The sequence below is a fragment of the Diceros bicornis genome, chromosome 8, assembly GCF_020826845.1.
Source record: "Diceros bicornis minor isolate mBicDic1 chromosome 8, mDicBic1.mat.cur, whole genome shotgun sequence".
Lineage (NCBI taxonomy): Eukaryota > Metazoa > Chordata > Mammalia > Perissodactyla > Rhinocerotidae > Diceros > Diceros bicornis.
Window position 1 is genome coordinate 14,174,041 of NC_080747.1, and position 21,000 is coordinate 14,195,040.

General features: G+C 36.0%; 2 protein-coding genes across 14 annotated transcripts in view; one reads left to right on the plus strand and one right to left on the minus strand.

The window, feature by feature from the left end:
• The window catches only part of NCAPG (non-SMC condensin I complex subunit G), a 38,595-nt gene extending 30,769 nt beyond the window's left edge, over positions 1 to 7,826 (plus strand). For both annotated transcript variants that reach the window (XM_058546806.1, XM_058546807.1), the window contains 6 exons: positions 395 to 569; positions 2,426 to 2,587; positions 2,829 to 2,961; positions 4,635 to 4,718; positions 6,569 to 6,644; positions 7,617 to 7,826. In XM_058546806.1, the coding sequence (XP_058402789.1) occupies positions 395 to 569; positions 2,426 to 2,587; positions 2,829 to 2,961; positions 4,635 to 4,718; positions 6,569 to 6,644; positions 7,617 to 7,725 (739 nt within the window). In that variant the 3' untranslated portion in view covers positions 7,726 to 7,826. The remainder of the gene's footprint in view (positions 1 to 394; positions 570 to 2,425; positions 2,588 to 2,828; positions 2,962 to 4,634; positions 4,719 to 6,568; positions 6,645 to 7,616) is intronic.
• Positions 7,827 to 7,991: 165 nt separating this feature from the next.
• Positions 7,992 to 21,000, minus strand: part of LCORL (ligand dependent nuclear receptor corepressor like) — a 158,072-nt gene continuing 145,063 nt past the window's right edge. For 7 of the 12 annotated variants that reach the window (XR_009220937.1, XR_009220942.1, XR_009220938.1 and 4 more), the window contains one exon: positions 10,238 to 10,300. Coding sequence is in view for 4 of the 12 variants with exons in the window: in XM_058546795.1 (XP_058402778.1) it covers positions 10,120 to 10,300 (181 nt within the window). In the remaining 8 variants the exon portion in view is untranslated. Of the gene's footprint in view, positions 10,301 to 21,000 lie in introns of all 12 variants that reach the window. The other 5 variants (XM_058546795.1, XM_058546796.1, XM_058546793.1 and 2 more) reach the window with 3 other exon arrangements.

Genomic DNA, 21,000 nt, shown 5'->3' on the forward strand with positions numbered 1-21,000 from the left:
TGTATCTTTATGGGGTAAATTTTATACATAATAGATATATATATCTTGTGGGGTTTTTTTTGTTGTTGTTGTTGTTGTTTTTTTTTGGTGAGGAAGATTTGCTCTGAGCTAACATCTATTGCTAATCTTCCTGTTTTTTTGCTTGAGGAAGATTAGCCCTGAGCTAACATCTGTGCCAGTCTTCTTCTATTTTGTATGTGGGTCGCTGCCACAGCATGGCCACGGACGAGTGGTGTTAGGTCCATGCCTGGGATCCAAACCTGCAAAGCCGGGCTGCTGAAGCAGAGCATGCCAGACTTAACCGCTATGCCATAGGGCCAGCCCCTACATAATATATTTTTTAAGAATCATATGCTTTTTCTTTGCTAACATATTTTCAAATGTTTTTGAATAGGACTAATCAGGAATGTTTTGAAGAAGCCTTTCTTCCAACTCTGCAAACACTAGCTAGTGCCCCTGCATCTTCTCCTTTGGCTGAAATAGATATCACTAATGTTGCTGAGTTACTTGTAGATTTGACCAGACCAAGTGGATTGAATCCTCAGGCCAAGAATTCCCAAGATTATCAGGTGAGTGAGTATGTTAGCCTAAGGATAATGACTACCATGCAGGTCACTACTGTTTTGGTAAAATAATTCCTCTCATAGATTCTTTGAAAGAGAAGCTACATTTTGATCTTGAGATTTCTGGACTATCTTGAGATTTCTGGACTATGTGGTGGTGTATAACACAGAGTAAGAAAAAGATCTTTTGGGAAGTGTGGAGATAATCATATAAAAATGAAAGTATTCAATGTTAACAGTTTTGCTAGTGAAAAGAAGTTACCCAAAATTCATCACCCTCACTAGCCCCTCCCCACTTAGTGCTTGCTGTTACTCATTCTGAATAGTGACCAATGTTATCTAGGACTCATTGAGTCTTCAAATGTTGGCTTACCTGTGATATTTCTGATACAAGGAAGGAGAATTGAAAGAATTAAACTCGCCTCAAGCTTATTTTTGTTTTTAATTCAAAGAAGATAAGTTAACTGCAAACTTTCCCACAAATTAAACTTAAGCTGGATTTTTAATCCTTTAATATCATTTGATAATACTTGTCAACACATTGAAAATTAAGTGTTATTAATGATTTCAGATGCCAGCTGATTAAGTTGAAAGTATTGCTTTTCTATTTTAATTGATATTTAGTGACTGCATACTCCATTCAAGTCACTATATTAACATGTTACTGGAAAGAAGATTACAAAAGATATTAAGGGAAAAATATAGTAAGGGTCAGTGATATAAGTGCTTTAGAAAAGGGCATGATTTATGTGGTAGGGGTGATGAGTACAGCATTGCTAGTTTTAAAACTCATTGAGTAAAATTCAGTTAGGGATTGGGGAGTGGTTTGGATAGAGAGAAAAAGACTTTTAGTAAAGGTGATTAAATGTAGCTGGTTGTACAAGTCATGTTGGGGAATTATGGGGAAAAATCATTCTGGCTAAGGATCTTGAATGGGCCTGTTTGGGCAGAACATTAGGGTAGGGAATTTGGAGTTGGCGTTATTTGCAGTAACTATGCAGGATGTATAATAAAAGGGTTAATGGGATGAAAGTTACTTACTACAAAGATTAAATTGGTGGTCAATATCGTTACATGAGGTGAATTGGTGAGAAGAATAGAGAATTTAATAAAGAGAGCAGTTAAAAATCTGTATAATTAAGAGATAAAAACGTGTAGAAAAAATAATAGAAAGTAGAAAGAATAGAATAGTAGAAATTGACAGAGAAAAAAAATATGGGTACAAAAGCAAATAATTATGGGTATGAAAGACCTTTGAAAGGCAAAGGAGATGGAGGAGTCCAAGATAACTGTAAGGTCCTAAGACTTCAAAGAAGCTGTTGACATCATTTAATTGGGGACTATTCTCATGATCAACATCTTGGAGAGTGAGGAAAATAGGTTGGGGCAGAGGAAGAAGTTGACCTGTCATGCAGTCTTAAGGTCCTGGCTGATCCATAGGAATTCCAGAACTGAGATAGTCCTTTGAGATGTCCAGAATTGAGACAAGGCTGGGCCATTGTTTCTGTACATCCACTAGTCATTGAATGTGGACTAACCCTTGGGGAGGGAGTGTGAGCTTGGGCAGGGTCCACTGTCTTCAGCCTGGATCAGTTCTGTGCCCAGGAACTTATAGCCTCCAAAACTTGTAGTAGCTGAAGGATGAATGCTTCAGTAATAAAGGGTTTGGATCTGGGCCCTGTACCACAGCATCCACTATAAGAAGTGGAGCTTATTTTGGGAGGCATATGTTAAATTTGGTGTTAGATTTTGCATTTGAGATTATGGCAAGATACTTACTTGGAAATGTTTGTTAGGTTTGTAGGACTGGATTGTAATCATACCGTTTTCAATTTACAAAGATTTTTCTCTTGATTTTCTAGGCCTTAACAGTTCATGACAATTTGGCTATAAAAATTTGCAATGAGATCTTAACATGTCCATCTTCACCAGAAATTCGGGTCTATACGAAGGCCTTGAGTTCTTTAGAACTCAGTAACAATCTTGCTAAAGATCTTCTGGTTCTGTTGAATGAGGTTCTGGAGGTAAAGTAGTTTCTAATTACTCTTAATGTGTATATATTTTTATCAAAGTAGAATTTAAGTGTTGTATTAAATTATACATGTGTTAGCATATTGTGACTTTGCTCATTTGAAGTATTTCCTTATAAATTAATAGAATTTTTAGAATGTTTTTAAACAACGTGGTATCAGTATATGGCTTTTTTGAAAGAAGATTAGAAAATGCTGCATTTTAAAAAAATGTTAATAATGTTTTCTGTTATAGCAAGTAAAAGATAGAACATGTCTGAGAGCTTTGGAGAAAATCAAGACTCAGTTAGAAGGAAATAAAGATGGTGACCAAGATGAAGCAGCACAGGATGCCAGCACGACTATGACTGTTTTTCAAAATGAAGATGGTAACAGCATACTAACCTGAATATTTATAAGATTCTGTCCTTTTCATCTTTACTGAGACACATTTTTTTCTCCTCTAACATGCAGTTGGGTTTCAGAAATGAATCAAAAAATTTTTCTAATTAATCCCCTTGGGAAAGTGTATTACTGATAAGTGTTTATTGTACTTTTATAGGTTTTTTTTGTGTACAGTTATGCGCTGCTTAGCAACAGGGATTTGTTCTGAGAAATGTGTCGTTAGATGATTTTGTTCTTGTGTGAACATCAATAGAGTGTACTTACCCAAACCTAGATGGTATAGCCTACTACATACCTAGGCTATATGGTGTAGCCTGTTGCTCCTAGGCTATACACCTGTAGAGCATGTTACTATACTGAATTCTGTAGGCAGTTGTAGCACAATCGTATCTGTGTATCTAAGCATCTAAACATAGAAAAGCTACAGTAAAAATACCGTACAAAAGATAAAAAATGGCACACCTGTATAGGGCACTTAACATGAATGGAGCCTGTAGGACAGGAAGTTGCTCTGGGTGAGTCAGTGAGTGGTGAGTGAATGTGAAGGCCTAGGACGTTACGCGACACTACTGTAGACTTTACAAACACTGTACACTTAGGCTACACTAAATTTATAAAAAAATATTTTTCATTTTTCTCAATTATAAATTAACCTGTTACTGTAACTTTTTCTTTATAAACTAATTTTTTTTAACTTTTTGACTCTTGTAATAACACTTAGCTTAAAACACAACACATTGTACAGCTGTACAAAAATATTTTCTATCTGAATTCTATAAGCTTTCTTCTATTTAAACTTTTCTTTTTTTTTTTTTTTTTTTTTACTTTTTAGAGTTTTTTTATTAAAAACTAAGAAACACCACACATTAGTGTAGGCCTACACAGTGTTGGGATTATCATTATTACTGTCTTCCACCTCCACATCTGTCCCACTGGAAGGTCTGCAGGGGCAATAACACACATGGAGCTGTCATCTCCTGTGATAACAGTGCCTTCTGGAATATCTCCTGAAGGACCTGCCTGAGGCTCTTCATGAGGAGGTGTCACTCTTTCCAGAAATATGTCCATGGTGGTTTGCTTGGTTTGTTTCTTTCTTTCATTATAGATTTGCTTGTCAGCAGATAATGCACCATGAACATTCCTCTCTGTTAATGAAAACCTTTTGATACTTGGGGTCCATGTTTTCAAACTTTTTAAGGAGCTTGTTTAGCTTCTGCTAAGCCCTTTACTGTGAATTTTCTTGGGGGGTTCTTCTTTTTCTTCTCCTGCAGTTTCCTTTTCTCTTGTTTGTTTACGTCAGCATCATCACAAACGTGAGTAACGCATTGTGCCATGACATCACTAGATGATAGGAATTTTTCAGCTCTGTTATAATCTTATGGGACCACCATCATATATAGGGTCCGTTGTTGACTGAAACATTGTTATATGGTGCATGACTGTCATTTCTCATCATATGACCATGCATACATTCTTAGGAGTTTTGCTTACTTCCCAGTGTTCAGTTTTTGGAATACAAATTTATGATAAATTTTCAATAACTGCTAATGGGACTGGTTGTTATTTCTGTTTTATGAAAAATTGGCTTGGAAAGACCATTTAAAATATTTCATGCAGCCATTTTTTATTTATATTATTGTATTATTTCCTTCAATAGAAAAGAATGAAGTATATTTAACTCCTCTCAGGGATGTAAAAGCAACTCAAGCATCAAAATCCACACAGCAAAAGACTGTCAGAGGTAGTGTATCAATTGACTAGCTTTATAAAAATCTCTTTGATTTTGTTTTCCAATGAAATACTTTGCAAGTTTCCTTAGGGATAAAAATTTTTAAATGTCTTAGGTATCCTTAACTTTCTTTTTAATTCTTTCAGTTGATATTAGGTTTTGCTTTGTGTCTGAAAGATTATAATATCAGTGTTGCTGCAAGTGCTTTTGATTGAAAGAAATGTGATGCAAAAGATCATTTGCAAAGGACTATTTGGGTTAAATTAATATTTTTATTGTCAAATGATCAATGATGATTTTATATTATCAGTTGTTTTTGTTCTATCCTTTATATGATTAAGCATTTTGTGCCTTTTAGCCTTCTAATATTTTTCTGAGCTTCTGTTTTCCTTTTTCCCATTTTGTTTCATATTTTCCCACCATAATTTATTTCCCAAAGGATATCCAACAATAGGGGATTTGTTGGAATAAAGTAAATGTTGACTATTAGGGGATCACTTGGAAAAAAGTCTGAAATTCAAGATCATTTTATTGTTTTATTATTTTCTTATTACAAAAGCAATGCATGCTTATTACAGAAGAATCAGAAAACACATTCAAGCAGACTAATGTAGAGAATGCTAATAATCCCACCCATGAGCCAACCGTTATTTTAATCCTTGAAAAACGTTTCTTGAGGCCCTTTTCTATGCAGATTAATTTTTTTATAAAGGGAATCTGGCTATAATATCGTTTGGTAGCCAATTATTTAAATGCTAATTGTTGGATATTGTTGCAAATTAGTCCCATATTGTTGGATGTTTTCTTGAGGATAACTACATTAGAAGTTTAAAAGCAAATACATAAGGTCCAAAAAAAAAAAGTTTCACATGAATAAGTGTATGATATGGTTTTGATCAAATTGCTTTTAGTCAGGTAACATACCATGAGAATGCCACCTCTTTTTTTTTTTAATAGCTCAAACTTCATTTATATATGCTATTTTATTTCTTATCATAACTGAGGAGCATCACAGGCCAAACTTTGTCTTACTTTTTAACCTTCTAAATTTCTAGCAAGTAGAATTTTTGCAACCCCCAGCATATAAAGGTTCTAGTTTTTTTTTTTTTTTTTTTTTGTGAGGAGATCAGCCCTGTGCTAACATCCGCCAATCCTCCTCTTTTTTTTTTTTTGCTGAGGAAGACGGCCCTGGGCTAACATCTGTGCCCATCTTCCTCCACTTTATATGGGACGCTGCCACAGCATGGCTTGCCAAGCAGTGCGTCGGTGCGCGCCCGGGATCCGAACCAGCGAACCCCGGGCCGCCGCAGCAGAACGCGCGCACTTAACCGCTTGAGCCACCGGGCCGGCCCCGAGGTTCTAGTTTTTATACTGAAATGTTTTAGAATACATACTTGAATTGGCCATGTATGTTTGAATATTTTATAAGAAACCATTACTCTACTGATTAGAGTTCTATTTTTTTAGGACCTGTTTATGGGCTTAACATACTTTTCTAACCTTAATTTTCATTAGTTTCTCCATACACCTTGTGCGATAGCCCTAATAGTGGTACTTTCTCTATATGTTTTTCACATGCTTCTTTCCCCCAGCTACATTTATCTAAAATTTGCTTCCTCATAAAAACTTAATTTTCATATATTCCCTTGTCTATTATCAGAGCTTACAAAAAAATTAATAAAATTTTAATCTTGCTCAGGTTCTTTTTCTCTGTGGTGTTGATAATTGGTATCAAAGTGGCTGGGAACTAGGAGGAAATGTGTTGAAGAGGGAAAATAAAGGATTTGGGTAGCCCAGAAAATAGATTAGAAACAATAAGCAATTGATAATAAATTTTGATAATGAATTATACTATTTTTAAGGACGGAGAAAAGTGACAGCTTCAGCTAGGAGGAGCAGGAGATGTCAGATTGCTGAGGCTGGGGCTGACTCTGAAAGGTATGCTATGCACGTCTAGGATATGTAAAGAGGTCTGTTTTCACTTTTTTTTGGTCTAGATGTAGAAAATTTGTAGGTTGCTTCTGTGAAAGAGAAACTTCAATATATAACAGGATAATTAGTGAAAACTATAAATAGCTATGTCTTGGATATACAGACTAAAATTCCATTATCAAGAGCATTTAACTTCCTATGGCTTGTGTGATTTTCCTATTAATTGGTGTGGGGTTTAGTACTACGTAGTCATATTTAATATATTCTTTCATTTTATATTTGTGTGTTCTAATTACATGATCATGTATGTATGACTCCTCTGATCGTGAATTAGCAGTCTTGAGTTGTAGATTTGAATTGTCCACATTTATAATCATAAAATAATTCTGCCTATAATTTGGATTTATTAGTGCTATAGTGTTTATTTTTGGTTTCTGCCAATTAAGCCACTGTTGGAAGCTGAAAGTCTGTAGCTGTCTTGCATTTATCTATTCACTGGTAAAACTGTAATGGATATATTTTCAGTACATAACTTTAGATTGTTTTGACTCAATTTAAAATATCTTTTGGGGGAAGTTTGCTGTTTACAATGTTTTAGGAATTTATTGCCTAAATCAAGAGAACTTAATTGTTTTTTTTGCTTCCTGAGTTCCCCCAGAATCTCTTTTGGGCACTTGCTATGGTCCCTGTCCATGCTTCATTACAAAAGTTTGGGTTTTTTTTTTCTTTTTCTGTATAACACCAGGTTCCATATAGATATAAAAAGAAATTAGCTAGATTTTTCATGATTCACTTTGCTGCATAGCCAGTCTGTTTTTTGGTTTTGTATGAGAGTTTAGTTTTAAGCTTAGTTGGTGGAATCACGATACCAATTACACACTGATAGAATGTTTTCAGAGACAAAAAAAGTTTTATTTATAAATAAACTGTGGTTTTAAAGCTTGTATTTAAATTGGTGTATTTTCAACATCTGTTTAGTGATCATGAAGTTCCAGAGCCAGAATCAGAAATGAAGATGCGATTACCAAGACGAACCAAAACAGCAGCACTAGAAAAAAGTCAGCTTAACCTTACAATTTCTCAATGAAGGTGTGAGTTAGAAGAGATGATGGAGGTGGAGTCTTTTTAAAAAAGTCCTGTAAAATTATGTTCAGTCCTTGCTTTAATAAAGTTACCCTTGTGTCAAAATGAGAAATAGCCTGATTTCTTGTAGGACTTCCTGCTGTGCAATTCCACATGACTTTGTCCTGTTGAAGCATTAGGATGGCATCTGTCAATGTGCCCCACAGACCATCTGCGTCAGTCACATGGGTTTAATCAGAATCTACGGAGGGCTTAGGAACTTACTTTTTAAAGAGGCTTCCAAGGGTGATGCTTGTGAACTCTCATATTTAAAATCATGACATTATGGACACCTTTTAAGTGTAACTAGCCAGTAGCTTGCATTTGAGAAGCTTATGACCTAGATGGGGCAGATCCAACATAGATGAAAACACCTCAGGGCACATTTAAAAAGTGACATCTCAATTGCAAATGAAGTACCACAAACTGGCTAGAAAGGAGCTTACTTCTAGGGAGGAGGACTAGTATAATGAACCAAAGTACCTAGTATCCAAGTTCAGCTCTTATCATTTTGATAATTTTGTTTTGTGATCCTTACACTAAAAACATTTTTGATAATGATACCTGCGTAGGTAATTTCTCTTCCTAAAATATTTGCATATGAGAGGCCTAGTTTGGTTGGTTGTGATGGTATTTCCTGGGTTAGGGAGATGTTCACATATACATATTAATCATGGAGTTTTCTGTGTTTTTGGCATAACATGATACTATGGATAATAAATAAAATACTAGTGGGAAAAGAATGTGACAGGAAGTCCTCTATATATTAATTTGTGAGCACTATTCACTGTCAATTTCATTTATCTTCTGAAATTGGCACTTCCCTGACTTATGAAATTTATACTGTATGAAATCAGTCCTCTTTCTTTCTGCATACCTTTTCTTATCCTTCTGATAATTACCTTACCTTTTCTCTTTATTGTTCAGAATAGAAGTGTCCTAACATTGGATCTATTTTAATAATTGTGCTTTTTTAAGCTTATTTACTAGAGACCATTTATTTGAAGTGATGTTCTAAGATGGAGCTAAAGTAAGATTGTTGTGCTTTTTAGAACCAAATTGCTTTTTACATACATATATGTGCTTTATAAAACTCAGAAATATAAAAGGAGTCTGAAAGTTACAAAGTAAGAATGCTTATTAATTAAGCAAAAAGAAAAGGCAGATATGGTGGTGATATAAAACAATGAAAAACAGATGATTATTTTTCATTCTGTTAGCTCTGTGTCTTTTACTGTGCTTCAAATTCCTTATGTAAATCTTCTGTTAAATCCTTGTTTTAAAAATAATTTTGGGGGCTGCAGTGGTAAAGAGAAATAAGGACTTAAAAGGTACACAAAATGTGCTGTAAGGAAAAGTCTTCAGAAACACAATAAACTAAATCCTATTTACCCCTTAGCCAGGCTATCCAAAGGGAAGGAGCTATGTTCTTATATACTTCTATGGACCACCATACTAAAGCTTTCTTTTCTGGCATGGGAAAAATAAATTTAAGCACCAAACCTTTAGTATTCTTACTATTCAAGTTTTAGACACAATCACATAAGCCATTGCTGAAACTATGCTTTTGCACTATTAGAGTTAAAGGTAAGGATTGTTATCCTCATTTTAAAAGACATCCCTTTACACTTTAAAATAAATGGCTAAAATACAATAAAATCAATAGATGTAAATCCATTTACCATTTTTCATTCAAAACTGGTAACTTACAGAAACCAAATTACTGTCTGCAAGAGGCACAGATTTGCTGAAGAGTAAACATGCAGTTGTGCCATTGCTCTTACAGCCCACAGACTTTATAGGTTTAAAAGTACAGAGAAAGAACTGATCAGCTCAAATTCTCATATGAATGGAAACATGCTACTTGCTGATAAACTATGATCAATTTTTCTATACATATATAACTCTGAAAGAGATACACTTCTAAGATACCTTTGCCTTTTACCAATTTGCTTCGAGGTAGTTGGTATCCACCTGTTATACAACTGTTCATGGGTCAGGTCATCATCACAAATCTTTACAATACTAGCTTTCTAAATCACATAATGCATTATATATTAAAACTTTGTGCACAGAAATAAAACGGGACAATTACATATCTAAACTTAGGGCATAAGAAATTCACAAAATACCATTAAAAAGAGAAACATCAAAATCCATTTGTACTGCAAAATTCCACAATGGTCTGGTGTAAAACAAAAACATACAAAGAATATAATCCAAATGATTAATGCTAATGATTTAATATAAAGACAAATCACAGGACTAGAAATATTTCAAGATCAATTAATATATGCTTATTGTTCAGCAGAAAGAATACCAATGTACAAAATAAGGACAGTGCAAGAAGAACAGCACTCTAGTTCTCTTCACTTTTGAGATTTTGGTTATGAACTGTACAGCTCGCTAGAGATGCTGCTGTCAAATTCAGATTCCACTCAATGGGACGATTAAGGCACATCTTAATAGGGCTCAAAGGGCAACTTGCTGTATTCCCATCAGACAAATTCAGTTTCTCATCAGTTTTCATTTGTAGTATGCTGGAAAAAAAAGTGTAAAGCATTTTAGTTTCACTTTAATGTCAAAGAAGTTATCACTCTTGTAAAAGAAAATTCAGTAGTTTTATTGTTTGGGCCTCTACAGAGAGTAGACAGAGCATTTATTATCCTGAAAGCACAAGAGTTTCTTGTTTTTTTTTAGCTCCTGCCTCCTTACTTAATACATATGTAAGCCAGGTACTTGAGAGGTCACTCAGACACTACTGGACAAAAACCTTCATTGCGTATATGGATTTCATCAGTACACATCAGAAAGGACATTTAACCTACTGAGCATGGCAGGATGCAACCCTTTTTACTTGTCCGTTAACCTACCAGGATCAGAGCCACTTGGAGACAAGAAGGAATTAACCTTTGTTGAATGCCTACCATGTTCTAGGCACAATCACATGCATCATCTCATTTAAATTTCATACCAAGTAAGGCTGGTATACTTATCCTCACAATAAACGATATAAGTGAGTCACAGAGCGTTAAATACAAATATGCCTGAGGTTATACGGTCCTTGCTCGTTCCCTTGTCTGTCTACTAGCTCTCTGATGAGAATCTTTAGAATCACAGAAACTCGAGTAGCTAATCACTCCACATGTAATGCACATGTAATCTGAGTCTTAAATATATTAATGATAGTTCACATCTTCAGATGTGAATCCTTGTTTATAAACTATTTAGTAGCTTGCTATACATTAGCTCATTTGACAACTGATTAGTTTGCTTGGACTGCATCATTCCTAAGCTTTCTCCAACCACAGGTCTATTATTCTTCCCATGAGTAAAGAGGAAACTGAGCTGTGTAGTATTTAAGTGACTTGTTAAGAGCTGGTAAATGGCAGCAGCATCCAGACTTCAGTAGCATTTTCCTGATTCCTCCTTGCAACTTCAACCAACCTCATTTGCCATTCAATAAGCCAGAGAGATTTAACCTGTTGTTATACCATATTTTACAGCAATCATGTTCTCACTGAGCTCTCCAGGCAAACAGTCCCAGTTCCATTGAATGACATGGTTTCAACTTTTATAAATAGAAATGAAACAAAATGACAGACTACAAGGTAGCTGAAAACAGTACTCATCAAAAATAGTAAATCACTTTAAAAAAAGCCAAAACCTAGAGATGTGATCAATAAATAGAAATATATTTAAAGTAAATCATGGCCCGATATGTGACAAATTAAAGAGATCCAAAATACAGTATTCTCATATCAGAAATCTTAACTGATTTTTGAAGATATTCACATTGGTTACTATTATTAGACTGATGGCCTCACGGCCCTCAAGTTTTTTTGTTTTTCAAGTCAGCAAAGCTCAGATAAAGCAGTAATGTTTTTCCTTCCTCCAAGGACTGCTAGTCTTCATATTTTTATTATTTGTATTTGCAAAAGAAAGTTTGATGTACACCTCTGAGAAACTCTAAGGCAAGCTATAAGAATGCAATTATATTAATCAAGATAGCTTGGGAGATAAGTATATCAAATATCAAACTCCAAAAAAACAAAATGACAGCAGGGAGCAACAAATCATGTCATAAAGATAATTTTGTCTGTTTTCTGTTTGCTATTTGATCAATAAAGGTGTGTTCATCAGAGAATAATACTTTAATAACTAGAGTATAGTTCTTTTCATTAAAGACTTTTTTTTTTTTTTGTGAGGAAGATCAGCCCTGAGCTAGCATCCATGCTAATCCACCTCTTTTTGCTGAGGAAGACCGGCTCTGAGCTAACATCTATTGCCAATCCTCCTCCTTTTTTCCCCCAAAGCCCAGTAGATAGTTGCATGTCATAGCTGCACATCCTTCTAGTTGCTGTATGTGGGACGCGGCCTCAGCGTGGCAGGAGAAGCGGTGCGTCGGTGCGCGCCCGGGATCCGAACCCGGGCCGCCAGTAGCGGAGTGCACGCACTTAACCGCTAAGCCACGGGGCCGGCCCTAAAGACTATTTTTTTAAAGTTACTTTTCTAGGGGGTATTCCAAATTTGGGTATACAAACTCCAGGGGTGCACAAAACTGTACACATGCTTGGGAAGAAAATATCAATCAGTTTAAATGTTAGTACTAATATACAGATTGACATGTTTAATTCATAAATATACACTTAACTAGTTGGTGTGCAACCAAAGTTTAGGCAGTACTGATCTACAGAATACTAAGAATAGAAGAATATAGCTATCTTATGAAGTGCTAGAACCAGAGCTCTTAGAACAACAGAGCTAGAAGGGACCTTTCTAGACAGCTCCCCGCCTCCCCACTCCTTAGGGAAACTAAGGTGTAGGAAAATAGAAAAATAAACTGCTCTTTTTCAGAGTGTCCTAACCAGATGTATGTGGACTAATATAAGAACCTGGATCTCTAGTTAATCTAGTACTTTCCAGAGCACTTCTCAATTCCATTTTCTATACCAGTCAAATTATTTAACATTTATTGAGTACCCACTAGAAAGCACTTTTGGGATACAAAGATAAGGAAGACATAGTCCATGCTTTCAAAGAATTTGCAATCTAGAGGAATTTCTAACAAATATTCCTCTATATTTGGAAATTAAAGTTTTGACAAAACTAGTTAGGTTTAATGTCAGGAATTTGTGGTATAATCATACACATTTGTACCAAGTGAAAGATTAATAAGTGTTCCTCAACTTTTCTTGATGGACTTTTTAAACAGGGTTTTTTTCTTTTGTAATTTTTAAAAATACATAATGTGTTTGCAAAATTAAAAAATCAATCACTACAGAATGTTATACAATGAAGCTTCTCTCACTGGTCCTTGTCCCTCTTCTAGGAGCAACTGCTGTTACCAATTTCTTGTGTATTCTTCCAGATATTCTCTTCACATTGACATACACACATATTTGTTTTCAACAGTCTCCTTTCCCCCTACACAATTCTGTATACTGCTCTGTATCTTGCTTTTAAAAATATGTATATTTTGGAGATTGTTTCATATCTGTATAATGAATACTTGATTCTTACCAGCTACATAGAATTCTACTCTATGGATATATCATAATTTACTTCACCAGTCTTCAACTGATAGACTTTTGGGCTATTCCAATCTTTTGTTTAAAATATCAATGTAGTGAATATTCTTGTATGTGTTCTTTCAGTATGTGTGCAAGTTCATCTATAGGGTGGATGTCTAGGAGTAGAATAGCTGGGTCAAAGGGTGCTTTTAAAATTTTGATAGGTATTACCAAAATGTCCGTACACTGTGTACCATTTTACACTCTGACCTACAATGTATGAAAATGTCTGTCTTCCCTCACACTCTTACCAATAAAGTATAATAAAACTTATGGATCTTTGGAAAAATGATGTTAAAAAACGGTATGCCATTGTTTAATCTGCATTTCTCTTATAGGGAACGTTAAGCTTATTTTCATATCTTATAAGCCATTTGTATTTCCTTTTCTATGTTTTTTGCCAATTGAGATAATCTCTTATTGATATGAATTACGATTTAATCCTTTGTTCTAGGTGATTTACAATCCCACCCTCCTTCCCACCCTGCCTAGTTCATTAGCTGTTTCTATCTACTTATGGTGATTTTGTCATGAATCCATTCTAAATTCTACAGCATTAAATTTATCAGTCTTTTATTTCATGGCTTCTCTGCTTTACATCACGATCAGAAAGCAGAAGCAGCAGCATTTAAACCATCTGATAAAGTGGCTTTATATCTCCAAATCCATGATTCTAATGAGAGCTCAGCAATAGCGCACACAGCGGTACTCTTGAGAGTAAAGAATTAGGGGAAAAAATGTAAAAACCTGGGTTCCAGTTCTGACAATAGTAATAGTCAGCCTTATGACCTTGGACAAGTAAACTTAGCCTCCTTCAGCCTCATTTTCCTCATCTGTAAGAAAAAAAAATTAAATGACATCTTCCCTGCTTAACTTACACATTTCTCATGATCTAATGAGAGCCAATCAACATGCTTTAAAAACCATGCAGAGCTACAGACAAACGCAAAGGTTTAGTTTAACATTGCATATCATGGTGAGGGGGGAAGAACAAGAAGAGAGGTACTTATGCTCAGTAAGACCTCTTCCTTCTCTATCAAACTAGGACCCCAGACGGTGGGTGAGGGATGAACAAGGGCATGAGGTGCCTGAAATGGTGATCTAGACATCTACTAAGCCTATTTCCAGTATTGCAGTAATTTCATCCACCCCAGGACAGAACCTCTCTCCACGATCTGAATGGAAGTTTATAGAATATGTGCATTTGGAAAGTATAGAAGATGAAAATCTTTTGTGGGTCTTGGAAATCCAAACACTTATCATTTGTGATTTAAATTACTGGTTACTGATTACTGATAATTCTAATGTTAACGAAAATAATTTTGAATATATCCAGCTCTAATAATTTAAACTTGTTTTACTTATTTCTGGAGATATGTCATGGTTCATTTCTATCAGACAATAAACCTTAATGTAAGTTAGCCAACTTGCAGGAAACAATGAATTGTAGTGTGATCAAGATAGGTCTGAAAATATTTATAGAGCAATTGCTACATGCTAGGCACTATGCTAAAAGCCTTTTTTACATTACCTCATTCAATTCTAACAACCACCCACCGAGGCTCAAAGAAGTAAAATGACTTACCTAAGATCACACAACTAGTAAGTTGAAGTCTTCAGGGCCCATGATCTCTTACCCTATCCTGCATACTAACTCTTGGGTTGTAATTTTGTCATGATTCTTCCTTCATGTTAATATACTCACATATCATTTCTTCAGAATACTTAACATATGACAAGTGTCTGGTCTACAGATCTCAGACAGAAGGATATCCCGAAGGGCTACAGCCATAATAACCCCATCCAGGAACTCTATATATTTAAAGCATGAAGTTTCCTCATATTTAACTAATTAAGGAGCTGCTAGTCATATCTTTCAATTTCTCAAGATAAAATAAGAAGAAATATTAGGGCATAGACTGACACGCTTTTGAGAGCATAAGAGTGTTCTTTAGGTTACGAGTTTCAGGGAACACAAGTTCGTGTTCATCTCTTTTTGAGAAAGGGATAAAGGAGTCAGCTATATGCATGGATAAAGTGAATTCTGGTATGGGATTTGGAATTTGAATAGTTACTATTAGGTACCTGAAACCATCACATTTGAACTCATGTATTTAACTCCAAATCCTCGCTGACTGGTTTCTTTTTCTCTAGAAATGGTGTCTTCTAATAACTTACAGCTCTGCACTATCCTCAAAGCCTGACGTCTCCACGACTCTATCCGATTATGACAGGCTTGTTAAATGCACACAGCTCAAGCAGAGACGCCTTAGGAAGGAGACAAGTGTACTCCCATGTTTCTGATGTAGTAAGAAGTTATAAAAATGAAGTCATTGGTCTACCGGACTCTGAATTTGATGGTTCCTAGGTTCCAAGAGGCCAACATAGAGGACCTTGCAACAAAACAGTGTTTCAGTTCTGTGAGGACCTGGCATGTGTCCATCAGCCAGGTCTGCTGGTGACTGAAGTCAGAATTCACTCCTTCCCTCAAATCCTTAACCAATACCCACCCAATATATTATGAATATAAAAGAATGTGATGGTGTCTGTCTTTAAGGGTTTTGCAACTTGGTAAGGAGGCAGGGGTAAAAAGTATTCATAAATTACCAGACAAAAGCAGTATGCAATGAATATAGAAGGAGTGACTATGGACTAAGGGATTACAGAGAAGGGAAAGATTAATCACCAGCATTGGGGAGATCGGGGGTAAAAAGCATTTGAAATAGATCTTTAGGGACGAGGATTTTAGTAAATTGGAACAGAGGGAGGCTTTGTAGAGCCCGAGTTCTGATCCTGAATCAAATCACTCACCTGCTGAGCGCACATTTTTAACTTCTAAGCTTCAATTTAATTGGAAAATGAAGATAATGAGAGTATCCACCTTTTAAGGGTAATATGATTATTTTACAAGGCATGTAAAATGCCTGGCTGGACGCATAGTAAGGACTCAATAAATGTGAGTTAATATTAGCACTATTAACAAAAATTAAAATCAAAAGGTACATATGTGGGGATAAACTGTGGCAGATATGTGTATGATTTGTTTCTGCAATGTTAAACATATTAGTTTGTTCCTATAATTTGTAGACAGATAATAGTACAACAGTTTAATTTTGAATCTCTGGGATTAAAGGGAGTCAAACATAAAAGAGCCATAGGCTCTAGCCAGGTAAACGAAGTCTACCAGTGGACCACAAAGTCTAATGTAGGAGTAAATCCTTTCTCTTGCTGGAAAACTCTGTGTAAGAGTTAGGTTGTACAGGTTTTTTGTTTTTAAAGACACTTTATCTCAAGAGTAAAATTTCCCTTTGGTAGGATACTGATGAGATTTTTATAAAGGTGTTGGTAGACTGCTAAGTGGGAGATTTTAAGTCAGACATTTTTTTCTGACTTGCTTTTGATTATCTGATGTGGTTATTTGCAAGAACAGAAGAACCTGGTGGTTAAAAGCAAGACTCTGAAGTCTGATAGTCTTGGATTAGAAGCCTAGATTTGCAACTTACTACAACCAATTTTAGGAAAATTTCTTTTCTTTTTTTTTTTTTGTGAGGAAGATTAGCCCTGAGCTAACATCTGTTGCCAATCCTCCTCTTTTTGCTAACATCTGTTGCCAATCCTCCTCTTTTTGCTGAGGAAGATTGGCCCTGGGCTAACATCTGTGCCCATCTTCCTCTACTTTATATGTGGGACGCCTGCCACAAGCATGGCTTGATAAGCAGTGCGTAGGTCCGCGCCCAGGATCCGAACCTGCGAACCACGGGCCGCTGAACCGGAGCGCATGAACTTAACCACTATGCCACTGGGCCAGCCCTGGAAAATTACTTTTGTAATATAAAAATTAGCACACTGGTGCATAGTATGTGCTTAACTAGTAAGTGCTATTATGATTATTAGAGCAAACCATAATAATCAGGAATTCACAAGAAAACTTCTAGAATGGAAAGAATAGTTTCCACTGAGAAATAGGATATCCACCTGAATTTTTAGTTGAATGGCATTAAGGAAATTATAGTCAGATCAAGGGCACAAAACTAATTCTTTTCAGAAATCAATGAACACAGTTTGCAGCGCTATGTAATTTAGAAGTGATCCTTGGCCATGTAGGGAAGAGAAGACATTCCTTGAATTTCTTAATGAACTTATATTAAATTAATATAACACAATGGTGCCTGAAGCAGTATCTTAAATAGGTATTCAAATATCCAATAAATATATAAATGTGATTCAAATACATTTATAAAAATAAAATAGGAAATTTTAGTACTAAATTAATGTGAAATTAAAAGCAATTAACAAGTTGCTGATCTAAAATAATGCCAACTAACTAACTGTAACAGATTGTAGAACCTGACATGCTTAGAATGTTTTTGGACCTGTTCCCATCTGCCTTCTCAGGAGCTTATCAATGATCATAATCAACGATCCTCTCTCTCTTTTTTTAAATATACCATCTGGGGCAGATTAATTGCATTGATAGCCCCAATTCTTTACCATCCCTGTATTCACTCTCTTTGCCTTATCACTTGGAACGTCCTCTCATTCTGCCTCACCCATGTGATTTTCTCTGGCCAATGGATTGTTAGAAAATAAGATGCAAGCTGAAGCTTGAGAAATTGCTTGGGCATTTATGCTCACTCTTACACCTGTGCTGCTGCCATGAGAACATGCCTGGGCTGGCCCGCTGGATGGATGTTGAGCGACAACAGGGAGCAGGGCTAAGCTGTCCCACCTGATAACCAGTTTACACCAAGACATGTGAGGGAGCCCAGCCAAGGTCAAAAGAACTTCCTAGCCCTGTTTGCCAATCATAGACTCACGAGTGAAATAAATGCTCATTTACTTTAAACTAATGAGCTCTGGGGTGGTTGGTAATGTAGTGTTGTTGCGGCAATAGATAAATAACAGACCATCTCTTCTCAACTGGATCCTCACCATGATGTTTAAACAAATGCAAGGTCTCATTCCTTAAAAAACAAGACTTCACTCAATCTTTTCTTTTCCTCAAGTTAACATTTTTATAACTAGATTATTTTAATGAGTTATCCTATACTTGCTATCACTGTTTTCCTACCTCTTATTCCTTATCCTACCCCAACATAGCTTACAGGCCTTTCACTCCATGAAAACAGCACTTACCAAAGTCACCAATGGATTGATAAATCTAATGAATGATCTTTAGTTTTCAACTTCTTTTCCTTCCTAACTACATTCAACACTGTTGGCCATTTGCTCTGCTATGGACTGAATTGTGTACCCCTCAGATTTATATGTCGAAGCCCTAACCCCCTATCTTAAGAGATACAGGGCCTTTAGTAGGTAATTAATGTAAAATGAGGTCATAGGGTGGGGCAGAAATCTAATGGGATTGGTGTCCTTGTAAGAGGAAAAGGAGACACCAGAGAATGGGAAGGTGGCCGTCTGCAAGTCAGGAGGAGAGCCCTTACCAGAAACTGAAGCCTCCAGAGCCTGATCTTGGACTTTCCAGCCTCCAGAACTATAAGAAAATAAATTTCTGTTGTTTAAGCCATGTAGTCTGTGGTATTTTGTTACGGGAGCCTGAGGAGAGTAAGACCCCCTATTTTTGGAAACTCACTTTTTTTGGCTTTTGAGACAAAACGTAATACTGGCTTTCCTCTACCTCTTCCTTCCACTGCATGTCCTCCTACTCTACCTGGCTAATAAACGCTGAAATTTCTCAAGGCTGAGTCCCAGGCTTTCTTTACTTCTTATCCTATAATCTCTCTTTAGGCATTCTCATCCATATTCCGTTTCAGTCATTAGTGATATCCTAGATATTTCAACTCCACCCACAGCTTATGCATTCCTTCTTCAGAAAGGATCTTCCTGAGTACTCAATCTAAAGTAGCTCCCCTTAGAAACTCCTTCTATCATCTAATTTCATTAACACAGAATTTACCACTGCCTTATGTTTTCTATGTCATTTTTCCCCCCCCCACTAAAATACAAGTTTGATGAGAGTACAGATCCTTGTTGGTCTTGTTCAGCATATTATTTCCAGCACCTAGCTTATAGAAACTGGATAAATATTTGTTAAAAGAATAAAGCTGGGACTTCTGCTTCTGGCCACGATGAAGTAACAGGAACCAGATTTACCTTCTCACTTTAACCAGTGAGAAAACAGAAAAAAATATATGAAATAATGTTTTTAAGACAATGGATGACAGGAAGTGGAGGATGACAGCGATCCTTGAAAGAAGGGAAACAAAGGAAGTAAGTCCTAATATTTGCTCTGGCTTATGGCCTGGGGAGTCTCCAGGCTGCAGTATAGGTGAGGAACCCAAGCAGAGCTTGGAAACCTTCCTGAGATGAGAAGACAGAGTTTGGAGGTGAAGTGGTCCAAAGCAATTAGAATTTGTGGGGCAGAGTACAGGAGAGAGAGCTGCACAGAGAGAGAGAGCTCCAGAGATCAGCACAGGGGTCCCCTCGAGTCTGCAGATAAATACTGATCAGTGCATGAATGTTTCCTAAGGCTGTGAAAAGACCACTGAAAAGCACCAGGTGGAAAATTTCTAGAGGCTGTATAGAACTGGATATAATTTGTGTTCCTAACAGCAAGGATGGAAAGACCTCCTAACACATGGGGCATTAAGGAGACTCCTTAGATAGGTATTGGTATTGCCTCACTAGTGGGGTGAAATTAGCCCTAGAGTAGGGTTTCTCAACTTTGGCAACTATTGACATTTGGGGCCAGATGATTCTTTGTTGTGGGGGCCTGTCTTATTATACATTGTAGAATGTTTAGCAGCATCCCTGGCCTCTACCTTCTAGGTGTGACCATCAACAATGTCTCTGTACATTGTGAAATATCTTCTGCAGGGCAAAAATCATCCTTAGTTGAGAACCACTGTCCTAGACTACAGGCTGCTCTGGCTCTGCCTAACAATGCTTAAAAGCAAGATTTGAAAGAATAAAAATGTTTCTCAATAAGTTAATGGTGTTCCAGAACAGAGCTCAAAAACGTTTAAGGTATTTGCCAAGAAAAAAAAAAAAATCAACATAAAACATAAAATTGACAATGTCTAGCATCCAATCCCAAATTACCAGGCAAGCAAAAAACAGGAAAATATCCATAACAAGGAGAAAAATCAACCAATAGGAACTAATAAATAACACATTGTAAAATCAGCATGCAAGGAGGTTAATGCAGATATTTTAAATATACTTCATATATTTAAGAAGTTGAGGAAAGCATGAACATAAGGAGGAGAAATATGGTAGATACAAAGAAGACTAAACAAACTTCTGGAGGTGAAAATACAATTTATGAAACGAAAAATATCCTGGATGTTATTAACAGCAGATTATACAATGCCAAAGAAACGGTTAACGAAATTAAAAACATAGAAAAGTACAATCCAAAATGAAACAGAGAAAAAAACTGAACAAAAATAGAATATCAGTGATCTGTGGGACATAATAAACGTGACTGGAATCCCAAAAGGAGAGCAGAGAGGCAAGGGACAGAAATATATTTAAAGAAAATATGGCTGAAAAATTTCCAAATGTGATAAAAACTAAACTCACATATCCAAGTAGTTCATAAAACTCCAAGCAGAGAAAACATGAAGGCAACAATGTCAATTTATAATCAAATTGCTGATAACCAGTGATAAAGAGAAAATCTTAAAAGCATCCAAAGGAAAAAA